Below are 18,818 nucleotides of genomic sequence, written 5' to 3' on the forward strand. Positions count from 1 at the left end.
CCCCTGGGGTTTTGCCTCTGGGCCCCAGGAAAATGTCTCCGAGGAACCACTGAGCACTTATGGAATCTTCCCAACTTCTGTTCCTAGAGGTATGTTAGAAACACAAATTCCCTTTGGGGAGAAGGTTTTTTGTTGTTTTTTTTTTTTTTTTTTTTTTTTTGGAAGAAGTATAAGCAGGGGAGGGGCAGAGAGAGAGAATTCCAAGAAGGCTCTGCACCATCAGCACAGAGCCCAACATGGGGCTCAAACTCATGAACCATAAGATCATGACCTGAGCCAAAACTGAGCATTACTTGGACGCTTAACCAAAGTAGCCATCCAGGCACCCTGGGGAGAAGGCTCTCCGTAGGGTAGGGGGTACCCCTTTACCAGGAGCCCAGAGTATCTTGGCACTCCCTCCAGGAAGCCCACAGAGAAATACAATACAGCAACAATTGAGACTTAAGGGACATTTATTTTTTTGAAAGGGTGGAGGGGACTTTACAAGTAGAGTCTGAAGCCAATAACTAGAAAGGAAGATAAATAAAATACAAAGCCAGTATGTTGTGGCAAAATCCCAGAAAACACACTGAAAAAAAATTTTTACAGTTTAAAACTGTTTTACTTTATACATAATTACAAATTAATATACAGCATCTGGGTTTTAACCCCTTTGTATTTCAAAGAATCTAGCATAGAAATGTTCGTATAGCATCTGAAAACAACAGAAGCAGAGGTATAAGGTGTACGGGGGTCGGCCTCCTGCATATCTGGGCGTCCCCCCGCGCCCCCGGCAGGTAAGGACACAGAAAACCACAGGCTAAACCGTGACCACGGGCGAGCTGACCGGGCGGCTCCCTGTCAGGTGGCTGCAAGAGACAGGAGAGCCCAGGCTGGGGGAGTCTCTGGGGGGAAGAGGCCACGTTGGGGGGCAGCGCCCTCTGCTGGACAGCAGCGAGGCGCCCCCAGCACAGGCCGGGCTTGGCTGGGTGTGTGGAGCAGGTTGTCAGGGTCTGTGGCCGGAGGACTTTAGTCAGTTGGGTTTGCCCGGCTTTGAACCTTAGCGAGATGGAGAAGTAATTCAAGGCCTGTCAATCTTTGCACAAATTAAATTAGATGATACAACGAAAGAAAAGCCTTTTTTTCCCCCCTTCCTATTTTTTTTTTTCCTTTTATGGCAGCATGAAAATACTTTCTAAAACCTGGCCAGCAGGTGGTAGATTCCAAAGCTCCTGGGTGACTAGGAATGTTAGGCTACGCTGGAAGAAAAATCAGGACACAAACCGCAACCCTCCTCTTTGTCTGCAGATCAGCGAGAACGACGCGCTGGGCTGGGAACCGGAAGGCAGGCAGGCCACACGTCTCTCTCAACCACTGCCACCATCTAAGCTGAGGGATGTTTCTGGGCTTCCAAATCCCAAGGGCGTCCGAGCACTGGCGGGAGTCCAGCACCGTCTGGGGTCCCCTCCAAACCACCCTGTCTACGGTCACTGAAGCCCACTCACTAGAATAGGCTCTCCAAGCCCTGCGCGGGGCCTGGCTGCCCTCTGGGCACAACCGTGCACCCATCAACACCGGGGTGGACGGCAGCCCCGTGCAAATACCAAAGTCCTCGGGAAGAAAGAACGGGCTTCGGAAAAGCAACTTTAGAGACCAAGGGATGAAAAACCAAGTACTTCTGTGAACGTCAATTCCTGGACCGAGTCCTGGCTTCTAAGGTATGATTTTCCACCCTTCACTTAAGGCAAAACCTGCTTTATCAAACCCCCACACACCAACACCTGCCCCCCCATAAGGGTAAAACAAACCCCATGGGTCTTAAAATTTTGTGCTGATACCAGGGGTTAGGCAAGATAACGAGGGAGAACATTCTTGAAGGGACAACTTTCAGTGGTGCTACCCTGAGACATAAGAGGGAAAAAGGTAGGATTCGTACCTTTTCAAAAAACAAAACAACCCCCAAACTTGATAAGGACTTCTGCCCCACAGACAGCTCTCGTGGGGGTAGAGAGTGGAATGTTGGCAAAGGCTGAATTATGGCAAACTGCAGGTTTTTACCCCGCCTCCACGAACATAGCCGATTGTCTCAAAAATGAAGCCGACAGATGAGAGCGGTTAAAGTGCACATGTCACCCACCTGGGATGACAGCTTCTGAGATGATAGAAGTTTCGAGAAGGATGCAGCCTCCTTCCAGGAAATTCACTAGACTCTGGATGGTTGTCTCTATCTGTCCCCCCAAACTTAAACGCGACGTCAGGCATCTGCTTTCTTGAGCCTGGTGGACAAGTGTGGTACCCTACCAGGGGGACACAATGGAATACCGGGTCGGAGCCACCCTGGCAGACAACCCCTTCTCACAGGAAACGAGGGCTCACGACTCGGGCCCCAGAGCGGCTCTCCAGGTCACCAGCACAAGCAGCAACAATCCAGGCAGGTCTGCAAGCACAACAACGTCCCCCGGAGTTGTTTCACGGGGGAAAGAGGAGAAAGGCATGTCAGAGCACAGGTCTTAGGAAGCAGTCCTCTCTGTGCTGCAGACCACACTGTGCGAGAGGGCAGGCCAGGTGGACGCAGGAAGCTACTTTCCAATTCTGATTCCACACTGGTCCGACCACAACGCAACCGAGTGGAGTTCCTGGGGTGCGGGGGGCAGGTGAAATCTGTCTGGAAAAAACACCAGCCAAAACAACCAAACAACTTAAACCTTCGAGCAGATTGGGAGTAAAAGGCACCTTCAAATCGCCATTGAGCTGGGCAGCAATGGACAGAAGCCCAGTGTCCATGGCGACTCTGTGGGGAGTACATGGGGAGGCCTGGCCTATGTGGACACAGAGCAGGAACGCAGGCTTCATCCACCGGGGCCATTCCCCCCAGCAGAGTGCTTCTGGGGGGGGGGGGGAACGTGGAGCCCCAGAGGGGAACCTGAGTTGGGGACGAGGACAGCCAGCCGGGCTCCATGTGGACCGGAGGAGAACCGTGGCAGGCAGGGCTGTAGCTCAGAGCTGTATGGGCTGGTGCAAGGAAGTCCTCTACCTTAGGGTCTTGGGGGAGGGGGGTACATCGTAGTTCAAAAGATTAGTTGGTTTGGTTCTGAGAGTCTGTTTCTGAAGGCTAGATCTCCAGGACAGAAAGAGGCAAATGTAACCCACAGGTGGCGTTTCTCGACTCTCAAGCAAGGAAGACAACCCTAGATCAAAGAAGGGAGGTGGGGCAGGAGGAGGGAAGGACACGGACCCCTGCCCCAACCCTTAATTTTCTTTTGGGCCCTCAAGGCACTTGGACAGACACTGAGGAGTGAGCCGCACTGCTGGCTCATCAAGTTCCTCGTGGATCGGAGAGCTGAAACCGTTGGGCTGGTATGTTTACCCTTAACACACACACACACACACACACACACACACACACACACACACACAAATAAATAAACAAATCTAAGCTAAAAATTTTAAAGCAGACCTCTTTCAAATAAACTGAAAGATAAATATCTCCATCTGCAAGGCCAGCTTGCAATTCATCAACAAGCACCAAGTTACAGATTTTGCTTTTCCAACAAGTATGTCCCAAGACCCATGCTCCCTGAGGGGCACTAAGCAGGAATCAAAGGGTGCACTGAAAGCACAGACTTTTCTAGGCTGTCCCCCTGCAGGGAAGCAGTGAATCCAGCAGGCACACGGGCCTCAGAGGGGACTCCACGAACTGTCCTGCTCCAACCAGCTGGTGACGAGCCTCGAGCAGACACGGATCACCCACGGTGGGGGAAAAGACAAAGACCAGGCAGCATTTGTGGCACCTTCAAGGGGTGACCTACAACAACCGACAGACCTTCAGACTGGAAAAAGGTTTTAAGAGATCAAATTCTGCCGAGGCCCCCAAGACAGAATGAAAACGTTTCTGAGCCACACCTAGGCCAGTGCTCCCCTCGGTCTACACTGGTGGAAATTGCTGCACACGGGCTGAACTCCTTCACCTGAACCTACGCAGCCGGTTGTCCTGGTAACAGGGGTGGGGACAACCTTGCTGCTGGAGCTGTAGCTTTTCCCTTGGGAGGTTGCCAGGAGGCTGTGGGTCAGTGACAACCAAAAAGTGTCACAATGCAGGAAAAACAGGAAGCCAGAATAGGATTTCTTTGGATTGGATGTTGAAATTAGATTTTTTTTTTTTTTTAAATAGCTGAAATCCCCAAATCAGGATGGTGCAGATCACGTACAAATATATGCTCTTTGAACACATCACACCTTCTCTCACTGCTTTTCACAAACGTTCGCCCTCCCTTCCAAAATGAAATGAGAAATACATGCAAGAAGGGGTGAGGTGTGCACGGGGTAAAGTTCTGGGAAAACCGCCGCAGAGGACCAGGGGAGCCCCAAGCGCCCACACGCTACCTGAGCAGGCTGGGCAGCACTTTCGTTGCCGAGCCGAGCCGGCGCCTGCCACGGAGGGTGCCCGCTTCCAGCAGACCCTACGCATCCATGCAGACGGGTACCGGTACGCACACGGACAAAGTCCCACTATCTGCTTGTCGGACTGCTGTGTCCCCCAAATAAAAGGCAGGGATAACTTCAGACCTTATTTGGAAACCTCTTTCAGCCTTTAGGAGTTCCTGACGTGCCCCAAACCAGTGCCCGGACCACTGAAACATCCTCAGTGGAGCCGTTGGCCGCCACCAATGCCACCAGCCCCGGGCCTCCCACCCCACCCTGACATTCGAGACCATCTGTTCCTGGTCCAGGGCCCTGGTCTCCTGGCATGGGCGTCCACGGTAGGAGAGCACACCCAGGAAAGGCAGGACAGTGGGGAGCTGGCAGCCACGGGCCGGGACAGAGGGCAGGGTCAGCAGAAGATCTCTTCACCCTCCGTGGGCAATTCTGATGCGGGGCCATCTGGGAAGGGGACACAAGGTGAAACTTCAGAAAAACTTGGCCTTTTCCTTATACTCCCTTTTCTTCCTCCCCAACCCAAGTTTCCACCCAGATGATGGCCTGGTGGGCGCCTGACCCCACTCGCAGGGTCTCCTTGACCAGTTCCGGGCATGAGGTCCTCTGACACCCTTCACCGCCTACTGCTCCCTTTAACCTGACAAAGCGTCAGATCTGTTCACAAACAGGCCTGGAGACAGAAACTTTTCTCTGACCTCCCACATAGGTGGGAGGGAGTGATCCTAACGAGAAGGAACAGAGGGGGGTTTAGGGGAAAGGGATGTGCAAACAGGGAGCCTCATTTAGGGGGATTTAATCCCAAGCTCCGAGCCGGCAGGGACATCAGTGGTCTGAGCTTCCGTCCCCTAGTTTCTCTCCAGCTGGCATCACCTACTTCACACACACACAGCCACTTGGAGGATTAAATCAGATCTCGGGAAAAGCTCACCAAGTGCTAGTTATTGTATCGATGACTAGACTTAGACCGAGAGAAGCAGGGAAGACTTTCATCTTCACATAAGTGAGTTTCAGTCCCTCAGCTGGGGAACAGATGCCCCCAAAACGACACCCATGCTCTCTCCTTTGCACACGCGTGCAACACAGTGGGTTCCTAGATGCTCGAGAGTTCGTACCCCAGCATCCTGCGCAGACAGAGCAGGTGGGCTTGGGAGGTGGCAGTTCAGCTTTTACACACCTGAACGGCACCTTTTAAACCCTTCCCACGCTACCAAAATCCACCCGCCCTGCAGGATCCGGGGACACCATGCGCGCAGGGAGAGCTGGTGCATGCGACTCACCACCGGACTGAGAGCGGCTTCCTTTATTCTTCTTTTTCTTCTCCTTCTTCTCCTTTGGCTTGGCTAACCCGAACAGGCGGGTGGAGGCGGAGGCGGGCACAGGGGCCTGGCTCGGACCCTCTGCTACTTTGTTTGTCTGGCTGGTGGAGCTCAGTATGTGAAAAGGCCCCTTATCTTTGTGTGTCCGAGAGATGCTGTTCCTTTTTGGGGACACCGAGAGTTCTGAGTCCAGTGACCCTGATTTGGCTATCGCAGGTACAGACGGCAAGGGGGACTCCTCAGGATTCGGGAAGAAGGATGGGATCCTCAGCAGCTTGGTGTGAGGGTGAGACACCTGCACATGTTCAAGATGGGAGGTGTTAACCCGGGGCCCGCTCACTAAGTGCTGGCGGAGATCAACTGTGGGGGTCAGCCCGCTGTGCACCCACTTCCTCGGACCCCCGGCACTCGCTGTAAAAGGATTCAGGGCTTCCTTCCTAGCGCCCGCCCCCCGATATAGTACCTGGGTCAGTGTTAAAGGTACCACCCTTGATACCATTATTTTTAGCGCATGTACTTAATGTCCGCACCGGGAAGAATTCATAGTGTCTTGGGAGGAGGCAGCTCAGAAAGGAACTCCCATTCCCTGAAGAAAGGGGACAGCTGCTTCCCTGAAGACTGACACAGGGCTGTGGAGAATTACCTTGGGGCTGAGGGGTCAGGGGGCGTGGCAGGTGCCAGGCGGGTGGGGGCTCAGAGGTCAAACCAAAGACGCAGAGAGAAAGACGGTCTGGTCTGTGCACCCCTGTGCTAGGAGCCCTGATGTACTGGGATGGGGGTGGAATCCATCCTCGCCCTGAAGGGCAGCACGGAGCCACCGGTGCCCCCACCATACATCTGAGTGCCTCTGTGGGACGCTGAACTGCCCTCTGGAAGACGCCACCCGAATTTCCTGTGGCGGTCCCAGATCCATCCATCAAACGCATGGCAACAGGAGTGTTGACAGACAGGCGGGTCCGTGTTCCAGAACAGCCGCTGAAGGCCCTGATACCCGCTCGGGTCGGTGTGCCCCTCTGCAGGAGGGACCGCCACCCCCGCACCTGCCCGCGGGGCTCAGCTCCCGCCCGCGCTCCAGACAGGGCCCTTCCCGGACCCCACAGCGCCCCCACCCTGCACTCAGGACAGGAGGGACCGGGCCCTTCCCCGACGCCGCAGCGCCCCCACCTGACAGGCGTCGTGCTCCGCCTGCCTCTGGCTAAGGCGCTCGGCGTCCCGGCGCAGCTGCTCCTGTTCCCTCTCCAGCTGCTTCTGGGCGGCGCGCAGCCTCTCCAGGTCGCACTGGTAGGCGCCCTTCTTGAACTGCAGCTCGTCGCGGTCACGGTCGAGGTCCTGGCGGCCCTGCCGCACGTCCTGCTCGCGCTGCGCCAGCCGCGCCTCGCGCTCCTGCAGCGCCCGCTCGCGGGCCTCCCACTCGCGCTCGCGCCGCCGCTTCTCGTCCAGGTGCTGCGCCTGCTGCCTCTGCAGGTTGGCCAGGTCCTGGCGCTGCTTCTCCAGGCTGCGCTGCTTCTCCTGCTCCACCAGGGAGCTGGGGCGCGACGAGCCGCGGCTGAGCGCGCGCTCGGCCAGCAGCAGCTTCTGGTCCTCGATGTAGCTGTCCTGCTGCAGCACCACGCCCTGCGGGGACACGGAGGAGCGAGGTGCGGCCGGACGCCAACGCCCCCTCGTTCTCGCCCAGTCGGGGCGACAGCCCTCCACCACCACCCTGGGCACTTGTCACACAGGAATGTCGGCAGCGCGGAGACCCAGCCTCGAGGAACTGGGTCGCTCGCTGTTGACACGGCCTGGGCTGGGGCCTTGTATTTTGGAGGCGGGGCAAGTAGCAACTGGGTCTGTTACAGCTTCAAAGAAAAAGAAGGGAGCAAAATTTACAGATGATACCCAGCAAGTGCTAAGGGGTCCTCACTTGGGCAGGGCTGCCCTATCCACACACCACACGGAGATATGGAACATGGAAACTTACAATCATACTAAAGCTTTTCTGGACAGAAGACCCCCGAACCATGACAGTGCCCCATGTGCTTTGCAGTAAGGCTGCTAACAGCACCTCCAGTCTGCCATCATCAACTCTATCTTACAAGGTGGAGGACACTCCGGCCACTGCCTCTTGAAACCTTTCTCATCATGAGAGCCAGTCTTGTCTTGACAGAGGGCCCCACTTACCCACTAGCAACCTCCAAACCCCACACCAACAACACCCTTATGGTTCGTGTCAGAACAAGTGAAGGGATAAAAGAGAAAGGCCCGTACCTGCAACGTGCTGAGGAGTTCGTGGAGGTGAACGACACTCTGGACAACCTGCTGGAAAAGGAAGCAATGGCCATGTCACCTTGGGACCGAGTCTCAGAACCCAGCGCACCACGTGACGTCTGGCAACATAACCCCCCAACACACGGCAAGGTGCTTGTGTCTGAATGGGAGGTTTCCAGACAGAAAGCACTGGAAAGAATAAGCAGCTACAAGTGCCTAAGAGATACAGAACAAGAACCAGCAAACAAACAACCGTAGGCAGGAAGAACATCAGCGCACATTAAATGCATTATAAAACGCCACCTGTCAAAATTGGTACAAAAATGACACACGTACAGGGTAACAAAACAGAAAGTGCAGAGCAAATCATGAGAACTTAGTATATAAGTAGAGTTTCTAAATCAATGGGAAAGGAAAGAATATTCAACAAATTGTTCTGAGGAAAGTGGCCAAGAAGTCTTGGGGAAAAACTGAGTGGGATCTTGGCTCACACAAAAAATATTCCAACAGATGAAAATGTTAAGTGTAAAAAAAGAACCATAAGGAGTTGTAAGAAAATAGAAGAATGTCTTCTGACCATGAAACAGAGAAGGTTTTCTGAAGAAGCAAAACAAGAAACCATAGATGCACTTTTTAACGGTCACCATGTGAAATGGAAAAGAAAAAGGTAGGAACATACAGAACAGAAAAGTCAAATGAAAAAAAAAATCCTTGAAATGAAAAAGGTTCTTGGGCACCTGCATGACTCAGTTAAGTGTCCGGCTCTTGGTTTCATGATCTCAAGGTTTGTGGCTCTGAGTCAGGCTCTGTGCGGACAGTGTGGAGCCTGCTCGGGATCTGTCTCCCTCTCTCTCTCTGCCCCTCCCCTGCTCACACACTCTCAAAATAGATAAACTAAAAAAAAAAAAAAAAAAAAAAAAAGGCTCTCATGGATCAATGAGAAATGAATACCCTCATGAGAATACAGGCAAGGAACATAAACCAGCAATATACAAAAGAAATACAAATGGCCAATTATATAACCAATTAAAAATGATTCACCTGAAATCGAACAGATGAAAAATAAAGAAATCCCACTCAAACTTATGAAGCCAACAAAACCTTAGTTAACAACTAACCCCTCCCGGTGCTGGTGAGACCAAGCCTGTGTGGAGGGAGGGGAGCATGCCACACACACTTCTTTCCAGAGCGCAGGGCAGTGTGTGGAGGGAACAGTCACTGTGTGCACAGGGTTGTTCTTGCTGCATTGTTTGCAAAGCAAAAAAGTAGAGGAAGAACTAACTAAACTACGGTACACAACTAACAACAAGCAGCTGTTAAAGAGCGTGTCTGTACAAATGTGCTCTGGGGAAACCCTTCTAAAGTGGGTTAAGAGGAAAAAAGGGCATGAAGCTCCTGGGGGGGGGGGTACTGATACCAATTATACAAAACAATTTTTATAGTATTCACACCCATACAAAAATACACGTTATATAGAAGAAAAGGCTACAAATATAAACCATTTAACAGTAGTTACTTCTCAGTGGTGGGATTCTTATTTTTTTTCCTTTTTTCCATTACTGGACATTTTTCAAGCTTTCTACTATCACATATTCCTTTTATAATACAGTTGACCCTTGAACAGTGCAGGGGTTGGGATGCTGATTCCCTCGAACAGTAGAAAATCCACGTGTATATATAACTTTTGATGCCCCCAAAACTTAACTAGTAGTTCAGTAGTTACCGTTAGTAACAGTCTACTGTTGACCTGAAGTCTTACCCATAACATGACAGTCGATTAACACATATTCTGTATGTTATATACTGTATTCTTACAGTAAAGTTAGCTAGAGAAAAGAGTGTTACTACAAACATCATAAGGAAAACACATTTACAGTATGGCACTGTATTTATTGAAAAAAAACCCCAAAACATCACATGTTAAGTGGACCCATGCAGTTCAAACCCACGTTGTTCAAGGATCAACTGTACAAAGAGCAAAATACAAAAAAACTTAATTATCAGGCTTAGCGCTTCTAAAAACACTTTTTACACCTCTTTTTAGTTTACTCTTTTTTAAAAAAAATATTTGTTTCTTTGAGAGAGAGAGAGGGGGAGTGTGTGTGCATGTGGGAGGGGCAGAGAGAGTCTCAAACAGGCTCCGCACTGTCAGCACAGAAGCCCGACATGGGGCTCAATCCCACAAAGCAGGAGATCATGACCTGAGCTGAAATCAAGAGTCAAACGCTCAACTGACTGAGCCACACAGGTGCCCCTCACCTTATTCTTAATCAACGGAGGTCACCAAAGACAGCAGACTCTGGCTGGGGCGTCTGCAGGGTGTAATCCCTACTGGAATGCCTTCCTTCCCTGACCCTTGTCATGAAGTACAGGGAAGAAGTCACCGAATAAAAAAGAGCTAATTTTGCTCAAGCAGCAGATGACAGAGAGCGACAGTCTGCGTGAGAGGAAGCTTATTTCATTTAAGAAGAATGCTCTGAGGGGAGTTCCTTCAGATACTGCAGTGTTTAGACTTCCATGCCAATAAACTGAAAACATCCTTCTGTGTTTTAGGGGAAAAAGGGGGAAAGATTCCTTTAATTTAAAATTTTAGAAAAAGCTCCTCAGGGACTAAAGATCCTACGTTAAAAGCAAGAAGAAGCACGAAGAGCCTCCCAAGAGGGACAGCCCACAAAGCCACTGTCACAGACACTCCGGTCTGCTTACACACGCAGCACACACTCAGAGCCACGCACGGGTGGCCAGCAGGGAACAGCATTTGCTGAGGAGCAAGGAGAGGAGGGGCCGCAATTCTGCGGCCAGGTCAGCGGAACTCGGCTGAGGAAGGTGAGGAAGACTCGTGTCAGAGGCTGCGCTCCAACGAGAGGCAAGCCACAGCTGCTTTCAGAGGGACGCACAGCCAGTGAAGAGTAAAACTCAAAGAAGGAAAGTCAACCTGAGTCTTCGCAGGACGGGAAATCAGTGCCCACAACTACCCGCAAGTTGACCCGCCATGTTCCACACTTGTGGCTTTTGGTGCCAGGCCTGTGTGACAGGAAAGGAGGCCTCACAGCCCATGTTCACAGAAAGCAAGAGGCTGGCTTCTCAAGGACAGAGACACAGACAGAGGCCGTGCTGGGAGGCAACAGTCTGGGGAAATTCCAGGATGGTGCCCTGGGGCCCAGGAAAGGCGGAGGAGAGGGAGGGAGGGAGGCGGCGGCCGCGCTGGTTAAGTGCACAGATCGTAGCCCAGAGTCAGCTTGTTCACCACGGCACATCAGAAACGAGCATTCCCAGCCTAGCAATTGTAACAAAACCCTATTCTTACACGGAGCTTGCGATGCCCTTACCTCACTGTTTCTTTTAAGCATAAATACCAGGTTAGCATTTCCACCCTATAAAACAAAACACACGCATTACACCAAAAAAAGAAAAAAAAAAAAAAGATCCTGAGGCAAAAATAATATTCAATGTGCGTCTCAATTCTGCTCTGGCTTCCCTTTTTCATTCTTTTGCCCCACAGCCTCTCACTGCAGGGCAAGGCGGATTTGGGGCCCCGTAAAGAGCTCAGGCTGGTGTGTGGCACTTATGCAAACCTCTGAGCGCCGGGCCAGAGGCGCGGGGGCCAGGAGCATAAATACGGTTCGGAGCCAGAAAGGCCGGAGGGCCAGTAACAGGGGACTCCGAACTGTATGGTCTCTTGAAAAACGTGCTTTCCTCTTACAGTAGAAGTAACAGCAAGTCAGCATCCAAGACAAGATCAACACGGACTAGCTGCCAAGATTATGAATTAGGACAGGTGCTAAGGAAGGAGGTCTTAGATGGCGGATTTCAGAAAAATACCTTTTTCAGACCACTGTCCGACTCTGTTCTTCTAAGATCTTGGCCATCCTCTCCCTCTTCCTTCTCGCCTCCTAAAGCAAACACGTTTTTTTTTTTTTTTTTTTTTAAGTTGTGAAACAGATTAGGAAAGAAAAGAACACAATATACAGAGCTTAGAGATATACTATTTCAGCATCTTATTAATGCCAAATGGTGGCAACTAAGTGATTATTAATAACTTTACCGAGGCAGAAGAATTAGAAGCAGAAAAGAAAAACAAGTATTATTGGTCCTTTGGCCACACCTTAGCTGAGATCCCAGGAAATTATTTTTTATTACTCAAAATAAGCGTGACAACTGAAAGAAACTGTGTTTTGGCAGCTAGCTGCTCGATGGGATTTCACTAGAACATCTATTGGCTGAAAGGGACCAAGGAGCTGAAGCTACCAGAACATACATCATTTTTGGTTTTATGTGATAGTCGAGGATCGCCTACAGACGTACAAGTTCTAAAGCATTTGCCTTTTTTTTTTTTTTCCCCTTTTTTTTCTTAAAGTAAGCTCTAGGCCCAATGTGGGGCTTGAACTCATGATCCCGAAAGAGTCACATGCTCTCCCGACCGAGCCAGCCAAAGGCCCCTAAATCATTTACCTTTAGAAGCATTCATCTGATGGCTGTCGAATCCTCCAAAGGTCTCTGCTCTCCGGGGCAAGGAAACAGGGCCAACCATACCTTCTTGCTCAACAGGGCTACTGACAGCCTGCCCCAGTGTGCCTCCCAGGCTTCCACTCACCAAACCCTGAAGGATCTCCACTGGAAAAAAGGAAACATGCAAAAGCGACATTTCACCTTCCAATGAAAAAAAGAACATCTCCAGGTGATACACAAGATGTACAGGGAGAGCATGATCAGAAAATTCCAGAGAGTGATTAGGTGACCCCCTTTGCTCAGAATGTGTGTCTTAGCTGGATTCTACTGGGAATTCTGAGATTAAACCTTTAGCCTTATTTATATGAGGCCTAAGAAACTTGAAAGGGCACAGGGAAGACAGAGTAATTGACTGGAAGGAGCGTGGCCTTCTAGAGTCTGTGCCAAATTAACCAAAAAGAATTCCCTGGGAAGTAAGATGGGCCAATTTGAGAGCAACTACAGCTGGCAGGGTTGTGCCTGCTGCCACAGTGAGCTCAAGGGACCAGAGCAGAGATGTATGCAGATTCTCGAGTCTGTGACCAGCGAGGCCTCTCTTCTAGAGCCAGTGTCCCACGGAAAGGAGAAAGTGCTTCCGGTGGAATAAAATCTGAGCAGGAGGGGAGCAACAGAGGAGTAGGGGGAGGAGGGAAACAGAGGCAGGGAATCTTGTAAGATAAGCCATCATATTTTTAAAAAAACACCACACAGAAACAAAGAGTCCCACGAAAGGAGAACAGGTATCTCAACGTAAAAAATTAAGAAACTTATTTCACGTAAAAATGCACAACCGGGAAACCTCAAAGTCAAATCTCACACAAAGCTAAGGAGAGAGAGCTAGAGAAGGAACGCGGGGCGTAACTTCCCTGCGGGTGGTAACGGCACATCAGAAAGCCACGTTCATAAAGTGGACAAGCTACTTACAGTGAGGAGAGGACACAGGCAGGGAGGAACCCAGGCAGGAATCGGGAAACACAGACTCAAACAAGTGGGAACAAAGAGAAACAATCATTTTAGAAACAGGAAGTACAAGATAGGAGCAAACAGACCCAACAGAAAACAACTTACCAGAAGGGGGCAGGATACTGGAACTTTAAAAAGATGGGAGAGAAAAAGCGTGAAGAGAAAGTGACAAGTACCGAGGACAGGCGGAGACGGCCCAGCATGTGGGTGACGCACGTTCTTGAAGGAGAAAATCAAAGCACGAGCATAGGGAAGATGCTACAAACTATCCTTTAAGAATACTTTCCTGAAATCTGCAAACTCTGAAGCCACACCAAATTAGAACACTGAGAACCTGGGGACATCAACCCAGAAAAACCCCAACACTAAGGCCGGTGCTAGTAACATTACTTGAATTTCGAATAGGTAGTTCTTTGGGCACTTGGCAGATGGCACATGACGTCTATAGGAAGAATCGAATTCTGATCACACTCCGGTGGCAATGCGCTAAGTCAGAAAAAAAGGAGTAACATTATTTAAGAACAACTGAGATACCCAAGGGGAGAAGACAGGAACCCAGGATTTTCTATCCCAGCAGAGGAGCAGACTTTCAAGCTCTCACTGGCACAAATTATCAACAGTGTGGAAGCACACAGGGTACTGTCCTCGCGAGCCTTTCCGGAGACACCTACTGAAGGAGGAGATTCAGCCATCCAGGATGACAAGCCACATGACAAAGAACCTCAGCAGCGATGACCGTCCCTACTGTCCAGACTGTGGTCTTAAGCTATCATTTCTCGCTACCAGAAACATGAGCTTCTTAGAGACATGACTCTAGGCCTGGGCAGAAAACAAGATGAGCCTACAACATCTTAGTATGCCAAACAGCCAGGCAGCTCTCAGAAAGTACTGGGGCCGTGGCAAAATGACTCCGAAGCCAAACCAAGAGGTGCTGGTTGGCAGACAGAGGACACTTGGAACTTGTCATAAGGATAAGTGTTATACCGACTTGAACCCCATCAAACAGGTTTAAATTCATGAGTCTACAGTAAGATCTAAAAAGTTGTGGTCACCTTTAAAGGGTGACCACAGATCAACTCACTATCCTGAAAATTAGTAGATAAAGGGGGAAAAAAATCAAGTATTTATCCTTTTATCTTCCTTTTCCTCTGTGTTACAGAGAAGGAGACGAGGAGCTATTCTTGCCTCTGATACAAGAGCACAGCACTAGGAGAACGTGGCTCACCAAAGGGATCACGGCCAAGGAACTAAGCCTCTGAATGTAGCTGTGGGTGTGAAGCAACAAGGACAGAGGAGCAGACGCCCTGTCTGAGTAACAGCCAGACCGTGAGAGACGCTACAGGTCAAAGAGCTCAGGTTCTTCAAAGGAAAAGTGTGTGGGAAAGAAAGAAAGGGATGGAGGGAGGATTGGAAAACAGGACTCTGGAAAAGCCTAACAAAAACCACACGCAAGACTATCGTGTCTATGAATACGCCTGTGGCCAGAAAACCATGGGCCAAGGGCCTGGGTAGCCGTGACAAGGATGTTCTTCTGATAGTAATTTACTAAACAAAATTATTTGTTTTGGGTTGTTTTCTGTATTTGCGCTTTATTTTACAATAAAACAGTAAAAGCTGGCAGATAATGTCAGAGCATTGACCACTTTGGGAAGGGATCAGGAGGGGTGATTACCCTCATTTATTGCACTTTTCATTAAAGGTCCTCCTTTGAGTGCCTCTTCTGTGTTGGAGCGGAAGAGGACTCTAGAGCTGTGAGTTGGGGAGCACTCTTCAGGCAAGGGAGTGCTGCACTCAGTCATGTCCCGAAAGATCATCTCCTTCTCTTCCAGTAAGAGAAGGATCTGCTGGTCCTTCTGCTGAAGTTGTTCTGCAGGGGACAATGGAGAAAAGGTCTGGTCACTTGACTGGGGTTTAGGAAGAGACGACCAAGACATGGGCGCCACCTCGTGGTCATCACTGGGACAACAGAGAACACAGGTCCACCCCCAACCTCCCTTTCCTTCATGAAGGCAATTTCTATCCTGGGTCTTTCCAGGCAAGATCAGATCTTCTGACATAACAAGCATGAACTTTGTTGGCAACACTCCTGCCTCCTGTGTATTTCTCAACCCACTCCTGTCTGCATCTGCTCTTTCCAAGGCGACCATTACTGACCCAACGAGGAGGCCTGGTTTCACGTTTCCCCCGTTGAGCAGTCTCCCTCCCTCACTTTGAGGACCTCACTGGTTCTCCTCCTGCCACCGGCAGTGGAAGATCGGGCTCCGTCTGGGCTCCATCCTACACCTCACACACCTCCTTCTGGGGATCTTCACTGCCATAGCTTCAATGATCTCCCACGTGCTGGTAACTCACGCAAAGCACCCCAAATCCTGCCCACTGCTGAGCACCAGACCACTGAGTCCCACTGGCCTGTGGCTCTCCTCACTTAGATGCCTAGTCCTTGTCAGAAAGCTCTTTTCTCCATTCTTGCCGTCCCTCCTCCTCCCTCCACCCTTCAGCTTGGCCAGTGGGTGCCGTCCCACACGCACCCTTCTCCGCAGGAGTCTCCTCGACGGGCCTTCCACTCCCGGGGGCTCCCCCACTCCCTCCAGCAGATCTCCCACTGGCTTCAATGCCAAAGAAGACAATTCAGGTTGAAATTTTGCTACACAAATCTATCATTTCCTTGCTGCCGTTCAAGCCTTGGCACCTTTCCAGCTTCATCCCCATCTCTTGGCCCCGACCCCCCAGGCACACCAACCTGCCACTCCTCACCAACCCTCAGTCCTCTTTCCTCGTCACCTAACCGTGCCTGTCGTCTGGTGCAGGAACTGCTTTCAGAGTCAGCTCGTGTGTCAAGCTGCTCTGTGAGTCCCCACAGGCAGGATTAGGTCCCGCATCTGCATGTGCCTGCGGTCCAGTCCATCATTTGTGCCCGTCTTCCCTGCTAACGTGGGTTTCCTGACAGCAGGGGCTCCTCCAGGAACCTTTGCACATCCCAGTCCTTAGCACCTAACAGTATACCTGGCTGAGTGCTTCAAACACATCCAGAGAAGGAAGTTTTCATCCCCGCCGTGCTCATCATGGGCTGATAAACCAGGTGCAACTCTGGCTTCAGCCTAAATCTGCCATTTTCCCCCCTCCCCAAAACACACTGTTATCGCTTTGTCCAGCTTAAAGGACTAGCTGGACTCCTCGGGTGCTTACATTTACCTGCGTCGGCCTTATTTCTACCCAAAGCACAACACTCAGTAAGCACTGGCAGACAGAGGGGAGCCTCTGCTGTTGACAGGTAGGGGAGACTTCTCGGCCATGCAGCACATATGTGACCCTGGACCGCTTGGCCTTCATGGGCCTCAGCTTTCTCATCTGCACAATGGGGATGAGCATATAGGGATGTCGACAAGACTACACGAAACAGCAGTAAGTAGAGGCCGAACGTCATCAGTGAGCACACGTCTCCCAAAACCACCTCATAACTCATCGTGAACACACAGCACAGTGGCAGGAGTAACTGATAAAAACAGAGTAACTGGAAAACTCCTTTCCTCGAGTACCTCTCTCTCTGTTTTAATCTTAGACGCGACCGTGAATTTTGGCAAATTCTTCTGCGACAAAGTACAAAGAAGGCCAACTGGGTTCCAAGAACACGGCCAGTGAGAAAAGAGGATGTCCCCCTGACCTGGTGTCGGACCCCTTCTGACGGCCATTGTACCGGCACGCTGGTCGGCTCCAACCTGGCTGCTCCTCTGTCAAAAGCCATTCACTTCCTGTTTTGAAGTGCATGCTGGGACGGCAGCCTCCGCACCTGCACTCACGGCACGCGCACGGCCCCAGACGCTGCCAACAGCCTCACCTTTTAATTCCCGCGCTCTGCTGTCCAGCGCCCGCTTTTCTTCCTCGCTCTCGCTAGGAATTCCCTCGTCTTCGTCTCTGTTCCTGACACCAACACAGCACAAAACGGATCAAAGACCCGCACGAGGTCAGTGACCCCAGTCGCTCCCTGGGGGGGATGAGGTCAGAGGGGGCCGGGCGCCCCGGTGTTTTGCTTACAGGGTGTTGATCGTGTCCTGGATGATCTGAATCCAGCTGTTGCGCTCCTCTTTGGAGCCGGCGTGCACTTCCACCATCTCGGGGTCCCTCATGCCCATGCTGATCAGGAACAGACCTTTCTCCTCGTGCGCTACCTCTCTCACAATCAGCTTCTTTAAAGAGATCACTGTTGACTTCTGGTCCTGGAGAAAGGGGAGACGGCCGACGTGACAGAGGCAGGCGACAGCCTAACTCTCAAGAACAACTCTGATCTATGGCAAGACCAGATGTACGATCTCACGTATGTGTGGAATCTAAAACAAAAAAACCCCTAAAAAGCCCACACCAAACTCCTAGAAAAAGAGACCGGACCTGCGGCTACCAGATGTGGAGGGGCAGGGAGATGGTCAAAAGGTACAAGCTTCCAGTCAGGAGAGGAGCAGGCACGAGGGCCGAGGGCTACGGCTAACAGTGCTGTATGGCACACACAGAAGGTGCCGGGGGTTCTTATCACACGGGTTCCCATTTCTTTCCCTCTTCTCTTTATACTAGATCCCTAGGAGATGATGGGAGCTGAGCTTACTGTGGTGAGCACTGAATAATGTACGTAAATGGAACCATCACTCTCTATGCCTCCCCCAGGGACGTACGTCAGTTTTTTCTCAAGACTGGGGAAAAAGGGCGTATGGTTTAGCAAACTGTGGTGGATTTAAGATCAAGAGAAGTATCTCATCATTTACATTTTATCAAACAGAAAAAGATTTCCAAAAAAGAGATAATAATTCGTATCTCTAGAGGATCCAGACATGGGGTCTACAGGATGAACCCTTCTAGGTTCCTCTGTGAATCTGTCTGGCAACAATACATACTGGCACGATTTACGGGGCATAACGTGCAAGAAATACTCCAGCAACAGATTTCTTTAGATAGAATGCCCAAGACTCTAAAAGGGACTGTGAGGGAACAGAAAAATAATGGGGTTTCTTTGGGGGGGGGGAGAGGGGGATGGCATGGAGACAGAAAATTGCAAAGGTATCTGAGAGATTCCTCAGAGGAAGCTGTCCTGAGCAAATTCATTTTGAGGGGGCAGGAGAGCAGTAATCCATGGTCAGACCCAATACCTGTTCCAGCTGTTTCAAACATCATCAATTACAAACAGAAGACACCAACAATTCAGCTTACCAATGATGCAAAGACGTATTTCTGGTCTTTTTCTTGAAGGAAAACTAAAATGTCAGTAAGGAGAACTGCTTGAGCCTCTGGAAAATGGGGAAGGAGAGAAAGAACAAGGAGTACTTAGTGGTGAAGCACGGTCAGAGCACCTCTATTAGGGGACAGTTCAGCAACCCACCCCGCACGGCAAGGCACTCGGGACCC

At 50.6% G+C, this 18,818-nt stretch overlaps 1 protein-coding gene and 1 long non-coding RNA gene across 12 annotated transcripts in view; one reads left to right on the forward strand and one right to left on the reverse strand.

The window, feature by feature from the left end:
• Nucleotides 1-434: 434 nt before the first annotated feature.
• The window catches only part of AKAP13 (A-kinase anchoring protein 13), a 337,945-nt gene continuing 319,561 nt past the window's right edge, over nt 435-18,818 (reverse strand). For 9 of the 11 annotated variants that reach the window (XM_030317452.2, XM_030317451.2, XM_030317446.1 and 6 more), the window contains 11 exons: nt 18,624-18,700; nt 17,463-17,644; nt 17,266-17,348; nt 15,103-15,297; nt 12,432-12,593; nt 11,802-11,872; nt 11,309-11,353; nt 7,980-8,030; nt 6,897-7,346; nt 5,694-6,027; nt 435-4,860 (listed from right to left, as the gene is read on the reverse strand). In XM_030317452.2, the coding sequence (XP_030173312.1) occupies nt 4,811-4,860; nt 5,694-6,027; nt 6,897-7,346; nt 7,980-8,030; nt 11,309-11,353; nt 11,802-11,872; nt 12,432-12,593; nt 15,103-15,297; nt 17,266-17,348; nt 17,463-17,644; nt 18,624-18,700 (1,700 nt within the window). In that variant the 3' untranslated portion in view covers nt 435-4,810. The remainder of the gene's footprint in view (nt 4,861-5,693; nt 6,028-6,896; nt 7,347-7,979; nt 8,031-11,308; nt 11,354-11,801; nt 11,873-12,431; nt 12,594-15,102; nt 15,298-17,265; nt 17,349-17,462; nt 17,645-18,623; nt 18,701-18,818) is intronic. The other 2 variants (XM_030317445.1, XM_030317448.1) reach the window with 2 other exon arrangements.
• LOC115515539 lies at nt 6,470-14,786 on the forward strand. The gene is made up of 2 exons (XR_003969311.1): nt 6,470-6,686; nt 14,590-14,786. It is a non-coding gene; the product is annotated as an uncharacterized LOC115515539 (long non-coding RNA).

This window comes from Lynx canadensis, chromosome B3 (genome assembly GCF_007474595.2).
Source record: "Lynx canadensis isolate LIC74 chromosome B3, mLynCan4.pri.v2, whole genome shotgun sequence".
NCBI lineage: Eukaryota > Metazoa > Chordata > Mammalia > Carnivora > Felidae > Lynx > Lynx canadensis.